This window comes from Pseudochaenichthys georgianus, chromosome 3 (assembly GCF_902827115.2).
Source record: "Pseudochaenichthys georgianus chromosome 3, fPseGeo1.2, whole genome shotgun sequence".
NCBI lineage: Eukaryota > Metazoa > Chordata > Actinopteri > Perciformes > Channichthyidae > Pseudochaenichthys > Pseudochaenichthys georgianus.
Genome location: NC_047505.1, coordinates 4,566,598 through 4,590,865, shown reverse-complemented (window position 1 = coordinate 4,590,865; position 24,268 = coordinate 4,566,598). Strand labels below are relative to the sequence as shown.

The 24,268-nt window shown below is 43.8% G+C and overlaps 1 protein-coding gene across 2 annotated transcripts in view; it reads right to left on the bottom strand.

The window, feature by feature from the left end:
• efl1 (elongation factor like GTPase 1) overlaps window positions 1-24,268 on the bottom strand; it is a 136,867-nt gene that overhangs the window by 22,951 nt on the left and 89,648 nt on the right. For both annotated transcript variants that reach the window (XM_034106822.1, XM_034106832.1), the window contains exons 16-17: window positions 24,111-24,242; window positions 16,017-16,164 (exon numbers count right to left, since the gene is read on the bottom strand). In XM_034106822.1, the coding sequence (XP_033962713.1) occupies window positions 16,017-16,164; window positions 24,111-24,242 (280 nt within the window). The remainder of the gene's footprint in view (window positions 1-16,016; window positions 16,165-24,110; window positions 24,243-24,268) is intronic.

The window sequence follows — 24,268 nt, the reverse complement described above, 5'->3', positions numbered from 1 at the left end:
ACCAGGGCAGAAGCCTGACACCTACACAAATGGTTTTCCTTATATTCATCAAAAGGAAAGGAAATGATGATTCGAGGATTTGAAAAGAATCCATAAAACCACAGGAGTGAGTAACATTACATTTGACTCAGCTCTCCTTCCACATCTCCACCTGCTGCTTGAACAGGATCAACCCTGCTAAGAGTGAGCAGCCCTGGGAGATGTGCCTCTGATTGAACTTCCCTTTCATCAGCAGGAGGTGAAGCAGTGCATGTCTATAATGCTTGAATTCGATTGAATACTGTCGGTTCTTGTAAAATATGTTTCTCTAATGCTTTTTTCAGTTTTTAACCCTTTCCATAAAGGCATGCTTTTTGGAGTATCAGACAGAGTTATCTTTTACAGATGAGATACCATGCGCGTAGAAATATTTTCTCTTTTGACAATGAACAAGGGCGGACTGAAATGCCTGACAGTGACCTCTGCAACAGGCTTGGGAAGTAACATATTACATCTAAAAGGATTACATGATCAGGATACAAAATAAGGGTACTGTTTTCCCTTACAGTTCCATAACAAAAGACATAATCAGATTACTGTTACATTTAAAAAAATTGGGGATAACTAGAACAGTGTTAGTTTCTGCTTTTGTAAACTGTAGTAAGTGCTCATGTGTTTCAGTGTTGGCTACTGCCTGAACATGCTGAAGGAAAGGCAGCTTTTCCTGTCAATACAATCATTTTTCATACTAAATATCTTGGTTTCTTCTTCTCTGGAGCTTACATCTGCCGGCAACATTTCTCAATTCAGCCATACACAATTAACAGTAGCAAGCTTAAAATGAGAAGCCGCTTTTGTCTGACTCACAATGACGCAATGTTTTTAGAAAGCTTGAAAGAATACAAACAAGAACGAAAGGGCTGGGGTTAGAGAGCAGTCAATGGGACTTGGCTGAGAATCAGCTTATATTTTCATTTCAGATGTTGCTGAGCGATAGAGTCTAATTGATATGAGTGTGTTTTATCTGTGTGTGCAGAAGCAGCCATGTATAGAGACCTGGACCTTGTGCAGCCCACACCTGTCTGCTGCAGGTCTGTCTCATTCTTTCTTTTGTCGCTACCCGCCTCTGCTCTTTCAGCTCCAAAGTGTTTCTTTGTGGCAGAATCTTTCACTTTGAAATAGGCTTGATTTCATCCTGTTAAAATTAGGTCTTCTTTTCATGGTTGCTGCTAAACTGCTCGCAGATACAAGGGTTTAGTCATTACTGAGTATACAAAGAACCCAATGCAACACAGAACATGCTTTGTCAGGGTTCTTCAGCTATGTGTGTGTGTGTGTGGGGGGGGGGGGGGGTTGGATGGTTGGATAAAATGTGCAAGATAACGTTTATGTAGCATTTCTTTATTGTCGTAAATGATGACATTTATAATGGGATAAAATCAAAGTGACTGGAAAACGATTTAAAAGTTATTACATCGTTTCAGATAATAATAATGATAATTCATTCTATTTAGATGCGCCTTTCAAAGCACCCAAGGACACCTTACAATTCATAACATATTCCAAGGAAAGGTTTTAAGAATGCAGAATGCAGTCCGGGTGATGTTTTTGATGTGGGGTGCAGATGAGAGAGCTGTCCAGAATGACACCAAGATGTTGTGTTTGAGTTCTTGATGAGCCACTAAAACAGTAACATACGTGTCACCAAAACATACCCATCTGTTATGGAAAAAGAAAGTATTCTAAAAGTTATCTGAGTACGTTTTTTTTAAGACACGTAACTGTTCGGATTACTTTCAGAGCCATGTATTCAGTATTCAGTAACTGATTACATTTACAAAGTAACCCTCCCAACCCTGACTATAGGACAGTGAAAAAAGAAAAAACAGTTTAAAAGGAGAGTGATTAGTAAAATATGCATAAAGAAAAAGAAAGAATGCTGAGGTCCACCCTAGAGGACGTGAGGACCCCCCTAGAGGAGGTGAGGTCCCCCCTGGAGGAGGTGAGGACCCCCCTGGAGGAGGTGTGGACCCCCCTAGAGGAGGTGAGGTCCCCCCTAGAGAAGGTGAGGTCCCCCCTAGAGGAGGTGAGGTCCCCCCTGGAGGAGGTGTGGACCCCCCTGGAGGAGGTGTGGACCCCCCTGGAGGATGTGAGGTCCACCCTAGAGGAGGTGAGGTCCCACCTGGAGGAGGTGAGGTCGCCCCTGGAGGAGGTGTGGACCCCCCTGGAGGAGGTGTGGACCCCCCTGGAGGATGTGAGGTCCACCCTGGAGGAGGTGTGGACCCCCTGGAGGAGGTGTGGACCCCCCCTAGAGGAGGTGAGGTCTCCCCTGGAGGAGGTGTGGACCCCCCCCTAGAGGAGGTGTGGACCGCCCTAGAGGAGGTGAGGTCCCCCCTGGAGGAGGTGAGGTCCCCCGTGGAGGAGGTGAGGTCCCCCCTGGAGGAGGTGTGGACCCCCCTAGAGGAGGTGAGGTCCCCCCTGGAGGAGGTGTGGACCCCCCTAGAGGAGGTGAGGTCCCCCCTAGAGTATGTGAGGTCCCCCCTAGAGGATGTGAGGTCCCCCCTGGAGGAGGTGTGGACCCCCCTAGAGGAGGTGAGGTCCCCCCTGGAGGAGGTGTGGACCCCCCTAGAGGAGGTGAGGTCAACCCCCAAATAAAGCAGGTTAAAATAATTAAATTGTAACATGTTCTTTTAGTAAACACTGCAAACGGGTCCCACAAACCCAAACAGCACACAAAGGTTAAAGGTCAGCATAATAATGTTAAAATGTACTAAATATATACACTGCAAAAAACTAAAAAGAGAGGAGTAAAAGTAGCTCACGATAGGTGGGCTTGAAAAGGCCCACCTGCTCAAAGTGGGGAATGGCAGAAAAGGTTTGAGAACCACTGAGTTAAAGTGTCAGCTCAAGTCCTGATCTGTTTTGGTTGAATCGATCGCGCTGCTTCTTCATTGCATTTAGAAGTGGATTCTTTTGTGCATTTGGTCAATAAGCATATCCAATCAGTCAGCCTGCAGGATGATATCAGGAGAAAGATGGGTCCAAGGGAAAAGACCATGTCATCTCCACCACAAATGGCAATGGATTCCAGTCCAGTTTATGATGAATCATTTTCCTTTTTCAATGATAAAAATAAATGTGACATTGGCATATAAATTCTTCCACTAACAATACAAGGGTGGGGAGTAATGGATTACATGTAAAGCAGGGTGGGGAACCTCCGGCTTCCGGTTTGTATACGGACCGTGAGACCATTTGGTACGGCCCTCGAGGTATTTTATAAACACACGCAAAAAAGAAAAGAATTAAAGAAATCTAGACTAAATAAATAAAATTCTAAAAGAATAAAGTAAACGGGTATAAAATACTATATGACAGTAAAAAGTTGTTATTAATAAACAAGAATACAGTTTGAAAGGAGAGTGAATTTTAAAATATCCATAAAGAAAAATAAATCTGCTTACAGTTCTGTTTCATCTGGGTGTTGAAAGATGTATCTATAGACCTCTTAATGTTGATCTCAAAGTGCACGAGATTGATGCTTTTAACTTCAACATTTAAAAAAAAAAAATCTTCCCGGGGGAGCATGCCCCCGGACCCCCCAAGAGGAGATTAGGTCCCACCCCCACTTAAATCATGTTCACATGGAAAGGAAACTAAATAGATTTGCACACATCATGTGTCCATATCTTTCTGTTTTGGTGGTCATGCCACAACCGTGCACGTGCATGCATGCACGAGTCATGGTGAGATATCTGGATTAAGAAGTTGCTTTTTCTTTGCACTATTGGGGGCATTATTGGGGGGAGTCTGGGACATCTGATTTTCATTGCCATAACTACACTACTGTGCATATGACAATAACACCTTTGAACCTTCAAGTTGAACTCTGAAGTCTCCAAGACAGGTCAAACCAATATTTGGCTTCAGCTGCTCAGTCTGTATTCTATCTCTGTACAACTCATGACACAAAGTTACCCTCCCACATGACTAGAGCCACGCTGCTAACTACCTCACACTCTGTTATTATCACATCAGCAGCAGGGCCTGGCTGCTCACACTTTATAAGACATCCGCTGGGATAGCCACAGCTTAGATCAGTGGTTCTCAACTGGTGGGTCGCGACCCAAAAGTGGGTCGTGGACCCATTTCAAGTGGGTCGCAGATGTGTTTTTCTTTTTTGAGGGGGAAAAAAGTCAAACTTTTATTTTGAAGGCCCGATTTTCTAACGCTGTGCATGCAGTAGGCGTTGGACTGGAAGTACCGGAGACCATGAACGGTTTTGAAAACTTCTGTCACGTAGCGATCATCTTCTCAATAAAACATCTTTGCTGATGTTTTCTGGCCTTTGATCAGAATCAAGATTGTTGCCGGAAGTCCCCACGGAGAATAACTTTGCGGTAGAACTATTCTTTATCCATGGGTGCAACTTCAGATAAAAATGAACACATAATGAAATATGACCCCCAGTTTGATGATTGACAGGTCACAGAACAATGGGGGCTATCTTCCCTTACCCACAATTTAAAGTAATTCACACAGACTCTCTCCTCTTTGCTCTTCTCTCTGTGAGGAGCAGCAAGCAGTCAGAACAAAGTGAAAAACGAACAATGGCAAAAAATATTATTAATATGTCGGGTAGTAATAGATTTATTTATTTTCTTCTCAGAGTGTACCAGAATGGGTAGTTTATGTTAGTATTTCAAAAAATCTCCTGGGGGAGAATCCCCCCAGACCCCCTGCTGGGGTTGGGTTTTCAGCATGTGTGCCTTTTTATGTTATACAGTTCAGCTTTGATTCCATCATCTCATTAAACCTTATTTAAAAGCATACTTTAGTTCTGTGAAGGGATATAAGGGATATATGCACTGTACTTCACTTTTATTAATAATGTATGCTGAAAAGAGTATATTTTACTGCACGAGTTTTTGTTGAATAGATTTGAGTGGTTCAAAATTTCGGGTCGCGATGTATTGACCAAGGAAAAAGTGGGTCCCGAGGCCTGACCAGTTGAGAACCACTGGCTTAGATGAATGAACACAGCGGCACAGCTTTCCATAGCAAGTGACTTCAGGAAAAAAGATGGTATCAATAAACTGATGAATACATGCTTCTCACAAAGTCAACCATGGTTAAAGCTAGCAACGTGCTGTCACACAATGTGTGCCCAAGCTGTTGATACAAAGCACATGCCATATGTGGGATAATAATTACAATGTTTACAAATCCTGAGAGAGTCCCACTAGTTACATAAAAGACAGACTCAGTACTTTGATGGAGGACATGAAAGTTACATGCGTTCTCCTTTCATCAATACTCTGGTTTTACAAAGCTAACATATGCAGAAGAAGCTCAGGCTGCAGGTCAGGGGAGGTCATTCATATCTGAGGGGACCCACCTCTGCAGCCAGCAGCTTTCTAAAATGTTAGCTGAGAAATGTGTAATGTCATTGTTATAATAGTGTAATATGGGTGTAATAAAAGTATCATTACGGTGTACTGTGGGTGTAATATTGGTGTTACTTGGTTGTTATATGTGTGTAATAACAGTGTTATATGGGGGTAATAATAGTGTTAACATGGGTATAATAAAGGTGATTGCCCATTTAATGGTTATATTTAGAATAAAGTTGTTTTGTTGCCTTTTGTCTACAGGACTCTGGTTGCTCCTTTACAGGCTTCACATTCTACCTAACAGTCTGCCTATTGTAGGACTGGGTACACATACTTCAATATTTTTTTTGTACTCATTAGTACTATTACTAAAGCTAATCCTGACTGGTCATGTAAAGAACAGAAAAGCAGATGTTAAGTGTTCAGGGTTTTAAAGCGATTCGCTGTGTTTGCAACATCTAAAGCAGGGGTCGGCAACAGGCGGACCGCGGTCCGGACGCCGACCTATACGGACCCGGGCCTATAATCGATACATTAATAGGATATTTCAATTTTGACCTGGCGATTCTATTTTAACCGCCGCCGACAGGGGGCGAAAGAGAGGAGTGAGCGATACAGGGAGAGAAACACAGAAGAAGAGACGAGTGAGCGATACAGGGAGAGAAACACAGAAGAAGAGACGAGAGAGCGATACAGGGAGAGAAACACAGAAGAAGAGACGAGTGAGCGATACAGGGAGAGAAACACAGAAGAAGAGACGAGAGAGCGATACAAGGCAAGGCAAGTTTATTTATATAGCACTTTTCAACGTAAAGTGCTTTACAAAAAAAAATGAAAGACATTAAGCATTAAAAAAGAAAAGCTAATAAAATAAACATTAAGGAAAAATACATGGATAAAAGTTACAGTGCAGTCTAAAATATGAATAGTTCAATTAAACATTACAAGAAAAAGTACATGGATACAAGTTACAGTGCAGTTTAAGATATGAATAGTTCAATTAAAAGCAGCGACAAAAAGAAAAGTCTTCAGCCTGGATTTAAAAGTAGTAAGAGTTGCAGCGGACCTGCAGGTTTCTGGGAGTTTGTTCCAGATATTTGGAGCATAATAACTGAACGCTGCTTCTCCATGTTTAGTTCTGACTCTGGGGACAGAAAGCTGACCAGTCCCTGAAGACCTGAGAGATCTGGATGGTTCATAGTTTAGCAGGAGGTCAGTAATGTATTTTGGGCCTAAACCATTCAGTGCTTTATAAACCAGCAGCAATATTTTTGAAATATATTCTTTGACACACAGGAAGCCAGTGTAAAGACTTCAGAACAGGAGTGATGTGATCCACTTTCTTAGTGTTAGTGAGGACTCGAGCAGCGGCGTTCTGAATCAGCTGCAGCTTCCTAATAGATTTTTTAGTGAGACCTGTGAAGACACCATTGCAGTAGTCGAGTCTACTGAAGATAAAAGGCATGGACAAGTTTTTCCAAATCCTGCTGTGACATTAGTCTTTTAATCCTAGATATATTCTTTAGGTGATAGTAGGCTGATTTAGTAACGGTTTTAATGTGACTGTTGAAACTCAGGTCAGAGTCCATGACTACACCTAGATTTCTGGCTTTATCTGTTGGTTTGAACATTGCAGACTGAAGCTCAGCGCTAACTTTTAAACGTTCTGCCTTGGCTCCAAAAACCATTACCTCAGTTTTATCTTTGTTTAATTGGAGAAAGTTCTGACACATCCAGTCATTGATTTGTTCAATGCACTTACTCAGTGTTTGAATTGGAGCATAGTCTCCTGGTGAAATTGTTACGTAAATTTGTGTGTCATCTGCATAGCTATGGTAACTTATTTTGTTGTTCTTCATTATCTGAGCCAGTGGTAGCATGTAGATGTTAAAGAGAAGAGGCCCCAAGATGGAGCCTTGAGGAACCCCACATGTCATATTTGTCAACTCAGATGTGTATTTACCTATAGAAACAAAGTTGTTTCTGTCCTTTAAGTAGGATTTAAACTAATTTAGAACTGTTTCCGAAAGTCCCACCCAGTTTTCCAGTCGGTCTAGTAATATGCTGTGTCAAACGCAGCACTGAGATCTAATAATACTAATACTGAAGTTCTGCCACTGTCTGTGTTTAAGTGGATGTCATTAAAGACCTTTACAAGAGCAGTCTCAGTGCTGTGGTTTGGACGAAACACATCGAAACAACTATTTAAATGCAAGAAATTACTAAACTGTTGAAAAACAACTTTTTCAATGATTTTACCTAGAAATGGCAGGTTTGATATGGGCCTGTAATTGTTCATTACTGAAGCATCTAGATTATTATTTTTTAAGAGCGGTTTAATGACTGCAGTTTTCAGGGCCTGTGGAAAAATACCTGAGTGAAGAGATTTGTTTACTATATGAAGTAATTCTGAGGCCATGCAGGGCAAAACATCTTTGAAAAATCCTGTTGGAATAATATCAAGGCAGCAGGAGGAGGATTTCAGAAGTTGTATAATGTCCTCTAGGTTTTTATCATTAATCTGATGGAATTGTGTCATGATGTCTGAATTGATGTTAAGTGGACACAGACAACACATACAGGGAGAGAAACACAGAAGAAGAGACGAGAGAGTGATACAGGGAGAGAAACACAGAAGAAGAGATGAGAGAGATACAGGCAGAGAAACACAGAAGAAGAGATGAGAGCGCGATACAGGGAGAGAAACACAGAAGAGGAGACGAGAGCGATACAGGCAGAGAAACACAGAAGAGATGAGAGCGTGGCAGAGAGAAGCGGAGAGGAAAGTGAGTGAAGAGCAGCAATACAGGGAGAGAAACACAGACGAAGAGATGAGAGAGCGATACAGGGAAAGAAACACAGAAGACGAGATGAGTGAGCGATACAGGGAAAGAAACACAGAAGACGAGATGAGTGAGCGATACAGGGAGAGAAACACAGAAGAAGAGATGAGAGAGCGATACAGGGAGAGAAACACAGAAGAAGAGACGAGAGAGCGATACAGGGAGAGAAACACAGAAAAAGAGACGAGTGAGCGATACAGGGAGAGAAACACAGAAGAAGAGACGAGAGAGCGATACAGGGAGAGAAACACAGAAGAAGAGATGAGAGAGAGCGATACAGGGAGAGAAACACAGAAGAAGAGATGAGAGAGCGATACAGGGAGAGAAACACAGAAGAAGAGATGAGAGAGCGATACAGGGAGAGAAACACAGAAGAAGAGATGAGAGAGCGATACAGGGAGAGAAACACAGAAGAAGAGACGAGAGCGATACAGGGAGAGAAACACAGAAGAAGAGATGAGAGCGCGATACAGGGAGAGAAACACAGAAGAAGAGACGAGAGCGATACAGGCAGAGAAACACAGAAGAAGAGACGAGAGAGCGATACAGGGAGAGAAACACAGAAGAAGAGATGAGAGAGCGATACAGGGAGAGAAATAATGACACATGACGCTCTCCAAGAAGAGGAAAGTGGACAGTGAGAACAGAGCTTTGAACCCTGAGTGGACTCATTCATGTTCATCCTTCCCACTGGGAGCACAGAACCAGTGTGTCTCATTTGTTCAGAGACTGTGGCGCTCATTAAAAGTGCCAAAACGCCACCATGAGACAAAACACAAAGTGCTTGACCAAACATTCCCTCTCAAGTCAGAACTGAGGTCACTGACACCATTTCAGCCCAGATTCAAACTCCTGGCAGGACAAGCTCCAGCTGCATTATCGCACTGAATAAAACAAAGTGAGTGAGGGACTGCAATATAAGAGGGAAAGAAAGAGAAACTTTAAAACTGTTCAATTGTTATGATGTGTAAAGACTGTCATTGTTCTATAATCGGCTGAAACTGTTAAGTCATGATGTGAAACGGTTAACAAAGAAAAAGGGAAACTCAAGCTGCTGCTACACTTTATTTTATTTATCTAAAATTAAGCACTTTTAAGATACACATATTTTCAAAAGCTATTTTATTTATTTTCTCTATTTTATTTTGAAATGCAGCCAGAGAGGAACATTACACATATCCACAGTATTTACTGTATAGTTCAGGGATGGGGAACCTCCGGCCCCCGGGCCGTATACGGCCCGCGAGACCATTTGGTGTGGCCCTCGAGGTAATTTATAAACACACGCAAAAAAGAAAAAAATTAAAGAAATCTAGACCGCAAAATAATTAAACAAGTGAGTGCCTGTTTTTCTTGGCCAAGGTCAGGGTCCTTGAACACAACACAAGCCTAACATGTCATCACGTGGTATCTCTGATAGGGGTGTAGTTCTGACGGAGAGCACCAGAACGCAGCTCCGCTCCGGCACTTCCAAAAATTGCAGAACCCATAAGGAGCCGTACACATGCTGCAGTTTTTGCGTGTCTGTGTCTTTAGCTGAAAGCCCAGTGGTGATCTGTTCATCCGTCATACTGATCATACAGTCAATAACTTTGTTGTTATTAGCATCTGGTTAGCTAGCTATGCTAACGAATATAAGAAGCTTTTTCTACAACCAGTGAGGTAAAGGCACATCTTTATATGATCATTATAGTTATAAAAAAATAAGAGAATAAAGTAAACGGGTATACAATACTATATGACAGTACAAAAAAGTTGTTATTAATAAACAAGAATACAGTTTGATTTGTAAAATATCCATAAAGAAAAAGAAAATCTGTTTACAGTTGTGTTTCATCTGGGTGTTGAGAGATGTGTCCATAGATCTCCTAATGTTGCTCTCAAAGTGCACTAGATTGATGCTTTTAACTTCAACATTTAAAAACAAATCTTCCCGGGGGAGAATGCCCCCCGGACCCCCCTAGAGGAGGTTAGGTCCCCCCCACTTAAATCATGTTCACATGGATAGGAAACTAAATACATTTGCACACATCTTGTGTCCATATCTTTCTGTTTGGGTGGTCATGCCACAACCCTGCACGTGCATGCATGCGTGAGTCATGGTGAAATATCTAGATTAAGAGGTTGCTTTTTCTTTGCACAGCATGAAAGAAAGGCCAAATGAATGGGCTGTGATTTTAGTTTTTTAAGCAGAGGTCAATAATTTGTACGGCCCTCTGAGGATGTTAAAAACATTGAAATGGCCCTTGAGAGGAAAAAGGTTCCCCACCCCTGGTGTAGTTCAATGTTAATTGACAATAAATATTGTTGTTTTTGAATTGTACTTTCTTTATTTGATTGGCAGTCAGTTGTTGATTAAATGCAGACATTGATAAAGCTGAAGCTACTTCAATATATATCACACTAATTCATAAAGCAACTTAGACATTTTGAAGTTCCGAACCTTTGCATGGGGAGATTTTCTCTAACAGGACCTCGTTGAATTTTAGTTGAATACCCCTGATCTAAAGGCTTCAGTGTTTACAGCACTTTGGAATAGTAACTCTTAAAGAATTATGTTTTGGAAAATATGCTTTTGAATTTCAAGCCAAATACGGCCCGTTGGGCTTTTTAATCCGGCCCGCCATATATTGGTCGAAAATTGTCAAAATTATAGTAAAGACTGCATTCATTTAGCCTTTTTCCTGCAATACCCGGCATTTCAGTTGATATTCTGTACACACTGTGAAGACCACTGAGTCAAATGTAACATTTGTGATATTGGGCTATATAAATAAACATTGATTGATTGATTGATCCCACTAGATGGCGCACTCTAGACACAATTGACCTTTGCTGGAGTCTGGTCTATTCAGCTGGCCCCACTCGGCAACCCGGCAAGATCTAAGAACCAAATACGTCACGCTTACATTGGCGGGGGTCGAGATTAGGGATCGACCGATATGGCTTTTTCAAGGCCGATACCGATACCGATTATTAGAAATCAAGGAGACCGATAACCGATATTTGGAACCGATATACATTTGCAGTAAAAAAAAAAATCTTGGTGTCAAAATGTAGAATAACACAATCTCCAACACAACTTCTTTGAAATACATTTAAGCATATATGATGTTTAATTAACTTTTAAACATCTTACAACTGGTTTCCTCTCTGTGCCCTTTTCTTTAGTGCAGTCTTCTGCAATGAGTTAGAGAGAGACAAGAAGTGGGGCTGCAGGCTGACATGCTTAACTAACAATAATGCTTAATTTATTATATCTGTCTATCTAGTATAAAATCCCAATAAGCTGCTAGCAACTGTAAAACACTAGTGCTAATGTTTTGCAAACTATTAAAAGTGAGGCTATTAATGTAGACCTAACGTTAGTCTAGTAGTCTCACTTCTAATATTTTGCTAAACATTTGCTAAATACATGTTGATTAGCTAATGAGCTTCACATATCAACCTGAAAAACTGCGAGGCTCCACTCGCAGCCCCTCCCCCCCCCCCGCACCACAGTTACTCCGCTGTGAGACGCTGCACGCACCCCCAACTCTGACTGATTTCCCGCATCCCTGTGTAACTGGGAAACTGATAGAATTGGATCATAAGATCGTGGTGTTTTTGCAACTTCAGCATAGGGGATTGGGATGTTTATTGAACTTCGGTTTAACACATGTATGGCTCTGCCGCTCAGCGCTGCTGCTTGCTTCAGTCTGTGTCTGCGTTCTTTCGCACCTGCCTGTAATCTGAGAAGGTCCCGCCTCTCTGGCTGGCTCCCGCCTGGAAAATCTTCAGTAATAGCCTATCAGATAGCGCTGTGGGCGGGACATTGCTCGTGTACACAGAGTGGTGACTGCAGCCAGAGAAACGGCCGCATCAGAGCCAAAGTTTTATCGGCAATTTGATAAAAAAAAGGCCGATACCGATAATCGGTCAAATGCGGAATATCGGCCCCGATAATCGGCCAAACCGATAATCGGTCGACCCCTAGTCGAGATTAACCTGAGCAATAACAGTTCACGGCGAGTACAGCGAATACAAGTTGTAACAAGCAGTAGCGCTGAGCAACACGACCACACACTTATATAAAGTCAGGCAACACTAACCAGGCTTAGTGTGATTCTGTTTATTTGACCTTACTTTAATAACCATCCGTTCACTGTTATTGACCATTTTGAAGAGGCAGACGTTTTCCTTGTTTTGTATTATTGCAGCTATCGGATGGAATCATGTGGCCATCACAAGTAAAATCATAACGAAAACTACGCCGGTAAAATATGCGTGTAGAAAATGGCTTATGCCACAATATGATAGCAACAAGTAGTTTAGACCAGGGGTGTCAAACTCAAGGCCCGGGGGCCAAATCCGGCCCGCCACTTCATTTGCTGTGGCCCCACAAGAGCTTGCAAATAATATAATACGTTTATTATAAGGTCACGTGCCTCTTTACAGGAGCACGTTGCCCATAAACTACATGTCCCACAATGCATCTCATTTTGTGAGATGCGCACTGCAATTACTTCTGCTTTCAGGCGTAGTTAATTATTAAGTTATTACCCTATCCGATAATAATCCAATGCAGAGGAAATATTGTAAAATAATTAGGGCTGTCAAGTTAACGCGTTAATAACGCGTTAACGCAAAAAAAAATTAACGCCACTAATTATTTTAACGCGATTAACGCATGTGTATTTTTTTTCCTCGGCCGCCCCGTAGTTTCAGAGCGCATCAAGTTTAAAATACCATCTGCTGACAGCCCCGCTCCTGCCGCCCGCTTGCAGCAGACCACACTTCCACGCTCACCGGCAGGCACCGACTGGCCATCGGGAGGACCGGGAGGGTGTGTGTAATGTGGCCCGAGCGAGCAAGAGAGAGACCTTACGTGCATTGTTGCTGTTGTTAGCATCTGGTGCTATCTAGCTGCGCTAACGGATATAAGGAGCTGTTTAAATGAAAACAGAGGAGCGACATTTCGCCACAACTGCGCCGAGCACTTGACTTGATGCAGGAAGCCAGACAGCGGGACGTTGGAGAAGTCAGCACACTCATGATTGCAGCAACATGATTGCAGCGTCCAGGCAGCTCCCGTTCGAGCATATGCCTTGAGTTGCACAAAGCTCCAACGATCCAATACACACACATATACACACACACACACCCCCCATTTGTATTGTATGAGAGAGGTTCCAGGTTGTTGTTTAATATTCATGAGAATATTTGTCATTGTTCAAATGATAATAAACATTAGCATAAAGCATATTTGTCCACTCATATGTTGATAAGAGTATTAAAAACTTGAAAAATATTCCTCTAAGGTACATTTAGAACAGATAAAAAATGTGCGATTAATTTGCGATTAACTATGGACAATCATGCGATTAATCGCGATTAAATATTTTAATCGACTGACAGCCCTAAAAATAATACATTCTTTTATATATATATATTATTTATATTTATCTATGTATATTTATATAGTCTTAAAGTTACCACCGGCCCTTTGAGTGCAACCATAATTCTAATGTGGCCCGCGATGAAATTGAGTTTGACACCCCTGGTTTAGACAGTCTGATTAGCTTCGGTTGCTATGCTAACATCACCTGTAGAATGCCAGAGAAACTTTCATAACAGCGTTGTGATGCCAAACAGCTTTCAGACTAAAACACATTCACTTATGGGGATGGGGGATATTTATCAGCTGCTTGTGTGACAGTCAGACAGTGAATACTTTACAGCGTCCGCTGCCGCGAGTTAATGGGAGAATAAACTCCGGTGGAAGAGCAGCGCTGCAGCGGGCGGTAATGCGGTCGGTAATGCCGCTGAACCACATTAATAAACAATGAACCACGGCACTCTGGAGAAAGGTATAAGGTTGGAGAAGTAGTTCTTTAATTGAATCTGGCTTCGTATGATTAAAAACTACCCGACGCAGTCCTCTATTGATGTTGTTGTGAGCGGTGTTGCGGTGAAAATCAGCGACGTAAAACGCTGTGTGGGTCATAAGAAGTTAAACGGTTACATCATGACGCAAACGATGACGCAATGACACAATAATTCACCTTTGAACCTACTTCACCTTTGAACCTGCATCAGTAACAATGAGTGGACCAAAGAAAAGAAAATTCGACAATGAGTGCCGAGTGTTTAATGAGGAGTGGACAGCTAAATATTTTTTCACCGATCTGCTACTGGCCCGGCCCGTCTGTCAAATTTTAAAAGTCATAATGTCCCCCGAGCCAAAAAGTTTGCCCACCCCCGGCTTAGACTGTCGGGGGACACCTTACTTCTTCCTTGTCTCTGTCTGTACCTGTGTACTCTCATGTTCCGAATAACCCAGCTTCCCCAAAATTTCTTTTTGGTGTCTATCTACGCCGGGATCCTGAGTCGCGGCTGTGCCTGAGTCACTCAGTGTATGAACACACATTGTATTCAATGTGTACTTCATAACTGAACACAAGTACACAGTCACTACACAGGAGGCCAGACACAAAGACAATCAATCTGACTCAGACAGAAGATACATAAAGAGAGAACGAGAAGGGAAAAAATACATAATTTGACCAGTTTAGCCCTGAGCCTGTTTTTCAGGTCTCAGGCTCGAAAATTACATTCCCAGAACAAATGACCATATCTTCCCTTCTAAAAGGGTTAAATTAATAATCTTCTTTCTCAAAGTAATGATAAAGCTGTGAGTTGGATGTAGAAAAGTCAGAATCAATATAGATGTTTTTTATTTTAAAGAAAATTCAGATTGAACATAGTAAAAAACTGTAAATTATAGTGTCCGTCCAAAAAATATTTTTTACTTATAGTGAAAACTACCCTTGGATGATAGTAAGGTAGACTAAAAGCTTTAGAAATCCAAAGTACAACATATAATAAGTACCCTGTATCAAGATTGATGCAAAACGAGTGACATTTGACCTTTTTAGAGAGGTTTAGCAAAAATAAACTCCACCTCTGAGGTGATTTGGGTGGAAATGGGGGTGTTACCGTTTCTCTGGAACCCATTGGTCGATTTTGGTGATTGACATTTCTTTCTGACCGTTAGAGCCAATAGAATCGAAGGGGAATCTCCCCACTCACACACATGGTAAAACAAAAAGGTGCGGGCTTTGCGCATGTAGGTTTGCACCAGAGTGAAGCTGTCTCTAGCTCTGACTTCTGAAAACAGAAAAGCAGGTTTATTGCTCATGGATTATCAGAAATCATTCAAAGGGACACAGACACATTGGATTAACCTATGGATTAACTTCAGCAGCGTTTTTATCGTTTTAATGCCATTGAAGACCACTTTTGACCAGACTACGACACAGGTGAGCCATGTTAGCGTTTTAGCTACCTAGAGCCATATGTTTTGATGTCTGTTCTTGTTATTATCTCCGAGAGTTCGTATCATTGAGTGATAATGAGGGTACCCCTCGATTCTGTGTCCCCTCACGATGTGAAACGATGGGTTGGATGTGCAGAAAAGATAAATAATAAGGTTTTGTGAGTGAATTTCAGTGCAGTCATCTGTTAGCATTTTTCGCTCGTTGCTAATTCAGAGGCTCAGCGTTAGCATTGTGGGTTTTTAAAAAATAATAAAATTAAAATGATCAGTTAGATGAGTTTCTTTCTGTTAGATGGATATAAAACATTCATAGTTTATTAATTGAACATGCCCTCAGACACTGTTTCCTGCCAGATGTTGCAGGAGGGCCCCGGTACCGGGGTCTCTCGGGCTTAACAGGTTAAGGAGCACAGTGACAGGACAATATTTTCTTGTAAAGAAAACAGGTAGAGACACACACTTTTGGAGGGTCCACACACTGACCGTTCTCTGAGGTCGTCCAGGCAGCGCTGCAGGTGAACCTCCCCAGCAGTGACCAGTACATGTTCCCCTGTCTCCTGGATCAGAACCTCAGCACAAGGGTCAGCCTGGTTCAACAGACGCATCCCACGCACCAGCTTTGGCATGTCACCTGGCACAGAGACACACGGGGAAACCTTCATTGAGTTTCTGTACTGACAGTTTAGAACATCTAGTGTATAGGAACAGTGGTGGCTGTGTAACAGTAGTACAGTGGATGGTGGATCACAGACAAGTATTTAGTGTTCATGAACATTAGTATTTTGGCTTTAAATATCTCCTATCATGATATTTTTAGGCACATATTATGGGTCTCAGATATATAAAAATTAGGGCTGTCAAGTTAACGCAAACAAAAATGAACGCCACTAATTATTTTAACGCGATAAACGCATGTGTATTTTTTGTCCTCGGCCGCCCCGTAGTTTCAGAGCGCATCGAGTTTAAAATACCACCTACAAGCTGATGCTGACAGCCCCGCTCCTGCCGTCCGCTTGCGGCAGACCACACTTCTACGCTCACCGGCAGGCACCGACTGGCCATCGGGAGGACCGGGAGGGTGTGTGTGTGTGGCCCGAGCGAGCGAGAGAGAGACCTTACGTGTATTGTTGTTGTTAGCATCTGGTGCTAGCTAGCTGCGCTAACGGATATTAGGAGCTGTTTCAATGAAAACAGAGGAGCGACATTTCGCCGACAACTGCGCCGAGCACTTGACTTTATGCAGGAAGCCAGACAGTGGGACATTGTACGAAAAGTCAGCACACTCAGCACGGATAGTGCGCAACATGATTGCAGCGTCCAGGCAGCTCCCGTTCGAGCATATGCCTTGAGTTGCACATAGCTCCAACGATCTCACACGCGTGCGCACACACACGCGTGCGCACACACACGCGTGCGCACACACACGCGCGCACACACACACACACACACACACACACACACACCAGAGAGGTTCCAGGTTGAATTGAGGCGAATATTTGTAATGTTCAGAGGTTGTTGTGTTTAATATTCATGAGAATATTTGTCATTGTTCAAATGATAATAAACATTAGCATAAAGCATATTTGTCCACTCATATGTTGATAAGAGTATTAAAAACGTGAAACATATTCCTCTCAGGAACATTTAGAACAGATCAAAAATGTGAGATTAATTTGCGATTAATCGCAATTAACTATGGACAATCATGCGATTAATCGCGATTACATATTTTAATCGACTGACAGCCCTAATACAAATATATAAAAAACATGTCTATGATGTGTTTTGCTCAAAATACCAAACAGATCATGCATTTTAGAGATCCCTCATATCTCTCTATTTCAGCCCTGTTAGAGAAGTGCTAATTCTGGGTCAGTAGCTGCTGGCCCCGCTCCCTTTGGAGCACGACAAGGCAAGCCGTGAGGTCTCCTCTCTGCCTGCAGATACTCAGCTAAAGGCTGCCTTGATTAAATGCCATATCATGTTCAAAACCACTTCAAGGAGTTTTTTCTGAAACAGTATGGAGCTCAAATGCTTTTTCTCTTGCGGGTTTACTACAAGGTGAGTTCCATTTTTTATTTCCTGCTTTTTTACACATACTCTCTAGAGCAGCGGTTCCCAGCCTTTTTCAACTCAGGGCCCACTTAAGAATACCATTTTTTTTCGTGGCCCACATTCAACCATAAACAATACGGCGGCTAAATAAAGTTCTGATTGGTCAATTCAGAACATGTGACACGTTGTTAATCCAGTAGAACAGACCGCTGTCAAGGACTGTAATGATCGTTGCTAAGGAGGATGTTATTTTAAAATAAAAACTTAATAATGAAAATGTTTCAACACAAATCATAATGTTTTGCACATTATTTGGCGGCAAATATTGAATTTACACCATTTCATATTTTATTTGGGCTTTTAGATATAGAGCGCACACATTTAATAAATACAACTATAGGGATGGGTATCGAGAACCGGTACTAAGTCAATACCGGTACCTGATTGGACGGTATTGGTATACCGTTAATCCGCTGGACAAACGGTGCTGCTATCGGTATAGAGTGGCGAAGTCCCTCCCCTTCCGGGGGAGCTCCATGGGACCTTATTTCGGAAAAAGTATGTATTGAAGTCAATGGAGAGAGAAAGATTATCTTTCGATCCCGTTTGAATTGTGCAACGAATTACACATATGATGTTTGACAATTTAATGGCAAAGAGATCTTGGTAGTGAGATTAGGGAGGATCTATGGCAGGATATAGTCTCGAATGTAGGTTGGGCTACAAGGGATACAAGAAGCAAGTTTATCCATTATAAAATTGTGCATAGATATTATTTTACACCCCTGAAATTGTTTAAAATGGGCTTAACTCATCTGAAGAACCAGCACCTTACCGTGGTAGAGAGGTTTGTGTGCCCTGATGAACCTGGGGGCTGTGTTGTCTGGAAACTTGTGTTCCTGGTAGGGTCTCCCATGGCAAATTGGTCTCAGGCAAGAGGCCAGACTTAGATTGGTTCAAAAGACCTCATGAAAGAAAAACCAAGAAGTGAGGATACCCGGCCCGGAGGAAGCCCAGGGTCCCTTTCTGGAGCCAGGCCCAGAAGGAGGACTCGTCGGCGAGCGCCTGGTGGCCGGGCTTGCCACGGAGCCCGGCCGGGCCCAGCCCGAAAAGGCAACGTGGGCAACACCTCCGCTTTTCCGTCCCGCGGGCCCACCACCTACGGGAAACAACGATGGGGTCGGGTGCGCTGCCAGAAGGGTGGCAGTGAAAGCGGAGGGTCTCGACGGACCAGACCCGGGCGACAGAAGCTGGCTTTGGGGACGTGGAACGTCACCTCTCTGGGGGGGAAGGAGCCGGAGCTTGTGCGGGAGGTGGAGCGTTACCAGTTGGATCTGGTTGGGCTCACCTCTACGCACAGCGTCGGCTCTGGAACCTTACTTCTGGATAGGGGTTGGACTCTATTCTTCTTCGGAGTTGCTCAAGGTGTGAGGCGCCGGGCGGGTGTGGGGATACTCACAAGTCCCCGGTTAGGTGCTTCGTTGTTGGAGTTTACCCCAGTGGACGAGAGGGTCGCCTCCCTACGCCTGCGGGTTATGGGGGGGAAAACTCTGACTGTTGTGTGTGCTTATGCACCCAACAGCAGTTCAGAGTATACAGCCTTCTTGGAGACCCTGGAAAGAGTCCTGTATGGGGCTCCTGAAGGGGACTCTTTAATCTTGCTGGGAGACTTCAACGCACATGTGGGCAATGATGGAGACACTTGGAGGGGCGTGATTGGGAGGAACGGCCCCCCTGATCTGAACCGGAGTGGTGGTTTGTTACTGGACTTCTGTGCTAGTCATGGATTGGCCATAACAAACACCATGTTCGAACATAAGGATGCTCATAAGTGTACGTGGTACCAGAGCACCCTAGGCAGAAGGTCCATGATCGATTTCGTTATCGTATCATCGGACCTGAGGCCGTATGTTTTGGACACTCGGGTAAAGAGAGGGGCGGAGTTGTCAACTGTTCACCATCTGTTGGTGAGTTGGGTCGAGTGGCGGGGGAAGCCTCTGGATAGACCTGGTAAGCCCAAGCGTGAAGTTCGGGTGAACTGGGAACGTCTGGAGGAGGCCCAAGTTCAGGAGGCCTTCAACTCGCACCTCCGGCGGAGCTTTTCGGGCATTCCTGTGGAGGTTGGGGACATTGAACCAGAGTGGTCGGTGTTCAAAGCCTCTATTGCCGAAGCCGCGGCGGGGAGCTGTGGTCTCAAGGTCCTAGGTGCCTCAAGGGGCGGTAACCCTCGAACCTCCTGGTGGACACCGGTGGTCAGGGAAGCCGTCCGACTGAAGAAGGAGGCCTTCAGGGATTTGTTATCCCGGGGGACTCCCGAGGCAGTTGCAAGGTACCGACAGGCCCGAAGGGCAGCAGCCTCATCCGTGGCCGAGGCAAAGCAGCGGGTGTGGGAGAAGTTCGGAGAAGGACTTTCGGGCGGCACCAAAGTCGTTCTGGAAAACTGTCCGACACCTCAGGAGGGGGAAGCAGGGAACCATCCAAGCTGTGTACAGTAAGGATGGGACGTTGTTGACCTCAACTGATGGAGTGTTAGGGCGTTGGAAGGAACACTTTGAGAAACTCCTGAACCCGACAACTCCGCCCTCTATGTTAGAGGCAGAGCTGGAGTATGACGGGGGATCAACACCAATCTCCCGGGGGGAGGTCACTGAGGTCGTCAAACAACTCCACAGTGGCAAAGCCCCGGGGGTGGATGAGATCCGCCCGGAAATGCTGAAGGCTCTGGGTGTTGAGGGACTGTCATGGTTGACACGTCTCATCAACGTTGCGTGGAAGTCGGAAACAGTACCGAAGGAGTGGCAGACCGGGGTGGTGGTTCCCCTTTTTAAAAAGGGGGATCAGAGGGTGTGTGCCAATTACAGAGGCATCACACTACTCAGCCTCCCCGGGAAAGTTTACTCCAAGGTGCTCGAAAGGAGGGTCAGGCCGATTGTCGAACCTCAGATTGAGGAGGAACAATGCGGATTCCGTCCTGGTCGTGGAACGACGGATCAGCTTTTCACTCTGGCAAGGATCCTGGAGGGGGCCTGGGAGTACGCTTATCCGGTCTACATGTGTTTTGTAGACTTGGAGAAGGCGTATGACCGAGTTCCCAGGGAGTTACTGTGGGAGGTGCTGTGGGAGTATGGGGTGAGGGGGTCTCTACTCAGGGCCATCGAATCTCTGTACTCCCAAAGCGAGAGCTGTGTCCGGGTCCTCGGCAGTAAGTCGGACCCATTTCCGGTGAGGGTTGGCCTCCGCCAGGGCTGCGCTTTGTCACCAATCCTGTTTGTAATATACATGGATCGGATTTCGAGGCATAGTCGTGGGGGAGGGGGTCTGCAGTTCGGTGGACTAAGGATTGCACCACTGCTTTTTGCAGATGATGTGGTTCTAATGGCTTCATCGGTCTGCGACCTTCAGCACTCACTGGATCGGTTCGCAACCGAGTGTGAAGCAGCTGGGATGAGGATCAGCACCTCCAAATCTGAGGCCATGGTTCTCAGCAGGAAACCGATGGACTGTCCACTCCAAGTAGGGAATGAGTCCTTACCCCAAGTGAAGGAGTTCAAGTATCTCTGGGTCTTGTTCTCGAGTGAGGGAACAATGGAGCGTGAGATGGGCCGGAGAGTCGGAGCAGCGGGAGCGGTACTGCAGTCGCTTTACCGCACCGTTGTGATGAAAAGGGGGGTGAGCCAGAAAGCAAAGCTCTCTGTCTACCGGGCCATTTTCGTTCCTACCCTCACCTATGGTCATGAAGGATGGGTCATGACCGAAAGAACGAGATCGTGGATACAAGCGGCCGAGATGGGTTTTCTCCGCCGGGTGGCTGGTGTCTCCCTTAGGGATAAGCTGAGAAGTTCGATCATCAGGGAGGGACTCGGAGTTGAGCCGCTCCTCCTTCGCGTCGAAAGGAGCCAGTTGAGGTGGTTCGGGCACCTAGTTAGGATGCCACCTGGGCGCCTCCCTAGGGAGGTGTTCCAGGCACGTCCAGCTGGGAAGAGACCAAGAGGTAGACCTAGGACCAGGTGGAGGGATTATATCTCTTCGCTGGCCTGGGAGCACCTTGGGATCCCCCAGTCAGAGCTGGTTGATGTCGCCAGGGAAAAGAACATTTGGGGCTCTCTGCTAGAACTGCTACCCCCGCGACCCGACCACGGATAAGCGGGAGAAGATGGATGGATGGATGGGCTTAACTCAGGACAATACATGTTGGAAATGTAATGCTCATGCTCATGCTCTATAGTGCCTTTTTGGAAAGTGGTATTAAAAAACCTTGAAGGGTGGCTCAGAAAACCTCTACCAGAATCGCCACAGCTCTGTTTGCTGGGGGACAAATCTCTTGTGCCACCAGGCCTTACTAAAGCAGAACTTAGACTGACTTTAACAGGTTTTATTGTAGCTGCCAGGCTTATTCTGCGCAACTGGAAGAGCCCACATAAGCCAGAGTTTACAGAATGGCTCATGAGAGAGACTCCAGCCTTTGAAATTATGATCGCCAGGGTAAATAATGCCCCAAGCAAATCTAATGGAGTGTGGCACATCTTCATGGCCTATATCAAAGGTGCACTGTCCTAGGGAGGGACAGGAAGTATATTTGTATATGTGTACATGTGCGTGTATATGATGTGTTTGTTGTAAATGTGCATGATGCTTTACGTTGATGTCATATGAATGTGTGCGCAGGTGTAAGTAGGCATGTGTGTGTGTGTGAGAATAATTGGGGTGCCGGGGGAGCTTCCTGTATATGTTTGTTCTGTATTTATGTATACAAATCTTAATGACAAAAAAATGTATATAGTGCTTTTCCTCATTATGATCATAAGAATAATAATAATATTTAAGATGATTTCATCAACCCACCATTATCTAAGTTTAAATTCTACTATATATTTCAACAAATGGTCAGAACATAATTCTGTGATAATCTGAATTCTCCTGTACAAGCAGACAGGATACCAGTAATAAAGCCTCATTGTTGTGCACAATAAAAGATCCCAACAATGAGCCACACACAACAACATGTTTCTTTATTCCTATGCACCCACTGTAGTTTGTTTGTACTCAAATCCCCACTAGAGAACCAAATATGCAATAATCTGTGGCTGAAAATAGCCCCTGACAAATGCATTTAATTTTTTAGTACTGCTTGTGGTCAGCTGTTTTAGGGAAATACTAAAACATTCGACACAATGAATCTTTTGTTTTAAACTTATATATATAATCAGTAATAACTAATAGGATTGGGACTGAATGCCACACAGTGAAAGATGGCACTTTATTACCAATGGAGTTGTAAAACTGTGACCAACTGTTTCTGAAGGCCTGGCTCGTACTTCAGAAGATGGTTTAGCTTGGACCAGTCGTTATCAAATCATCATTAATGTCCGCATTCACTGAGAGGCTGTCTACAGGCTTAAGTGGTAAACATACTGCATTTATACAGCACTTCACAACCACTCAAAGAGCTTTACAACACGTCAGCATTCAGCCATTCACACACATTCATAAAGCAGCTGTCATAGAAGGTTTATATATTTATTGTTGTGCCTTAGTTTTTATTTTTGTACCTCTTTATGTGTGAATATTAGGGGTGTAACGCTTCAAAAACATTTCGGTTCAGTACGTTCCTCGGTTTTTAGGTCACATTTCGGTTCGGTACGTTCTTCGGTTTGTAGGTCACGGTTCGGTTCGGTTCGGTACGTTTTCGGTACAGCAGAAACAATTATCACAAAACATGAACACATTTTTGTTGTTGTAATTATTATTAAACTGTGAATAATGTATTCACTCAAATAAATACAAAATATAATAAAATAAACATTAAGGTGCAGCATTTCGATGAACTGAAATAATGTGTATTTGAACTGTACTGTAATAGTACCTAAGCAGCCAGTTTGACATTAGGACTTGCTTGTCATTGTATTTTCATGTTTGTTTAAAGAAAAATGAAGTCGCTTGCCAAAAGGGCAGATCTGCTGGCACACCTGAGATTACTTCCAAAAAGTTGTTCACGTTCTCAATTTGTTTACGTTTAACGTTATATTCGTTCTGTACTCTTCGGTGGGCCCGTACCAAATAATTTCGGTACGGTACGGGTACGTATACCGTTACACCCCTAGTGTATATGTATATATGTGTCTATGTATGTATATATATATATGTGGGTGCTCAGGTGTGTATGTATATATATGTATTTTTTACTTTTTTATATGTATACTTTTTTCGGAGTCTTTGGGACGGTGAGTAACAGCATTTCGATCTCCCCGTTTGAATATCACACAGAGAAATGTACGTATTTATTACTTTGATATATTCTTTCCTACTTTGTTCTACAACTGATCTACAACATTTCACATTAGGATAAATAAAGTGAGTAACTGTATCTTGTGTTATACTTCAGCATGTTGAAATATTACTGTACCACAGGAGACCATAACAAATAACAAATGAACATATTGTTAAAGGGATTCACCTCTTCAAAAAAACCTCCTTAGGGTGGTGTATGTTGTCTAACCATGTGTGCATCCCTGCCAGACTTACTGGGGTGTTTGGGCTCTATGGCCACCCGTACGATGGGCATGGCCTCCATGTTGAGAGGGATGAAGGGGGGGCAGGCAGGGGAGGTGGACAGGGTGGCTGACTTCAAGACGCACTCCTCCAGACCTCCGATACCTGAGGAGAGAGGAGAGAAGAACAGC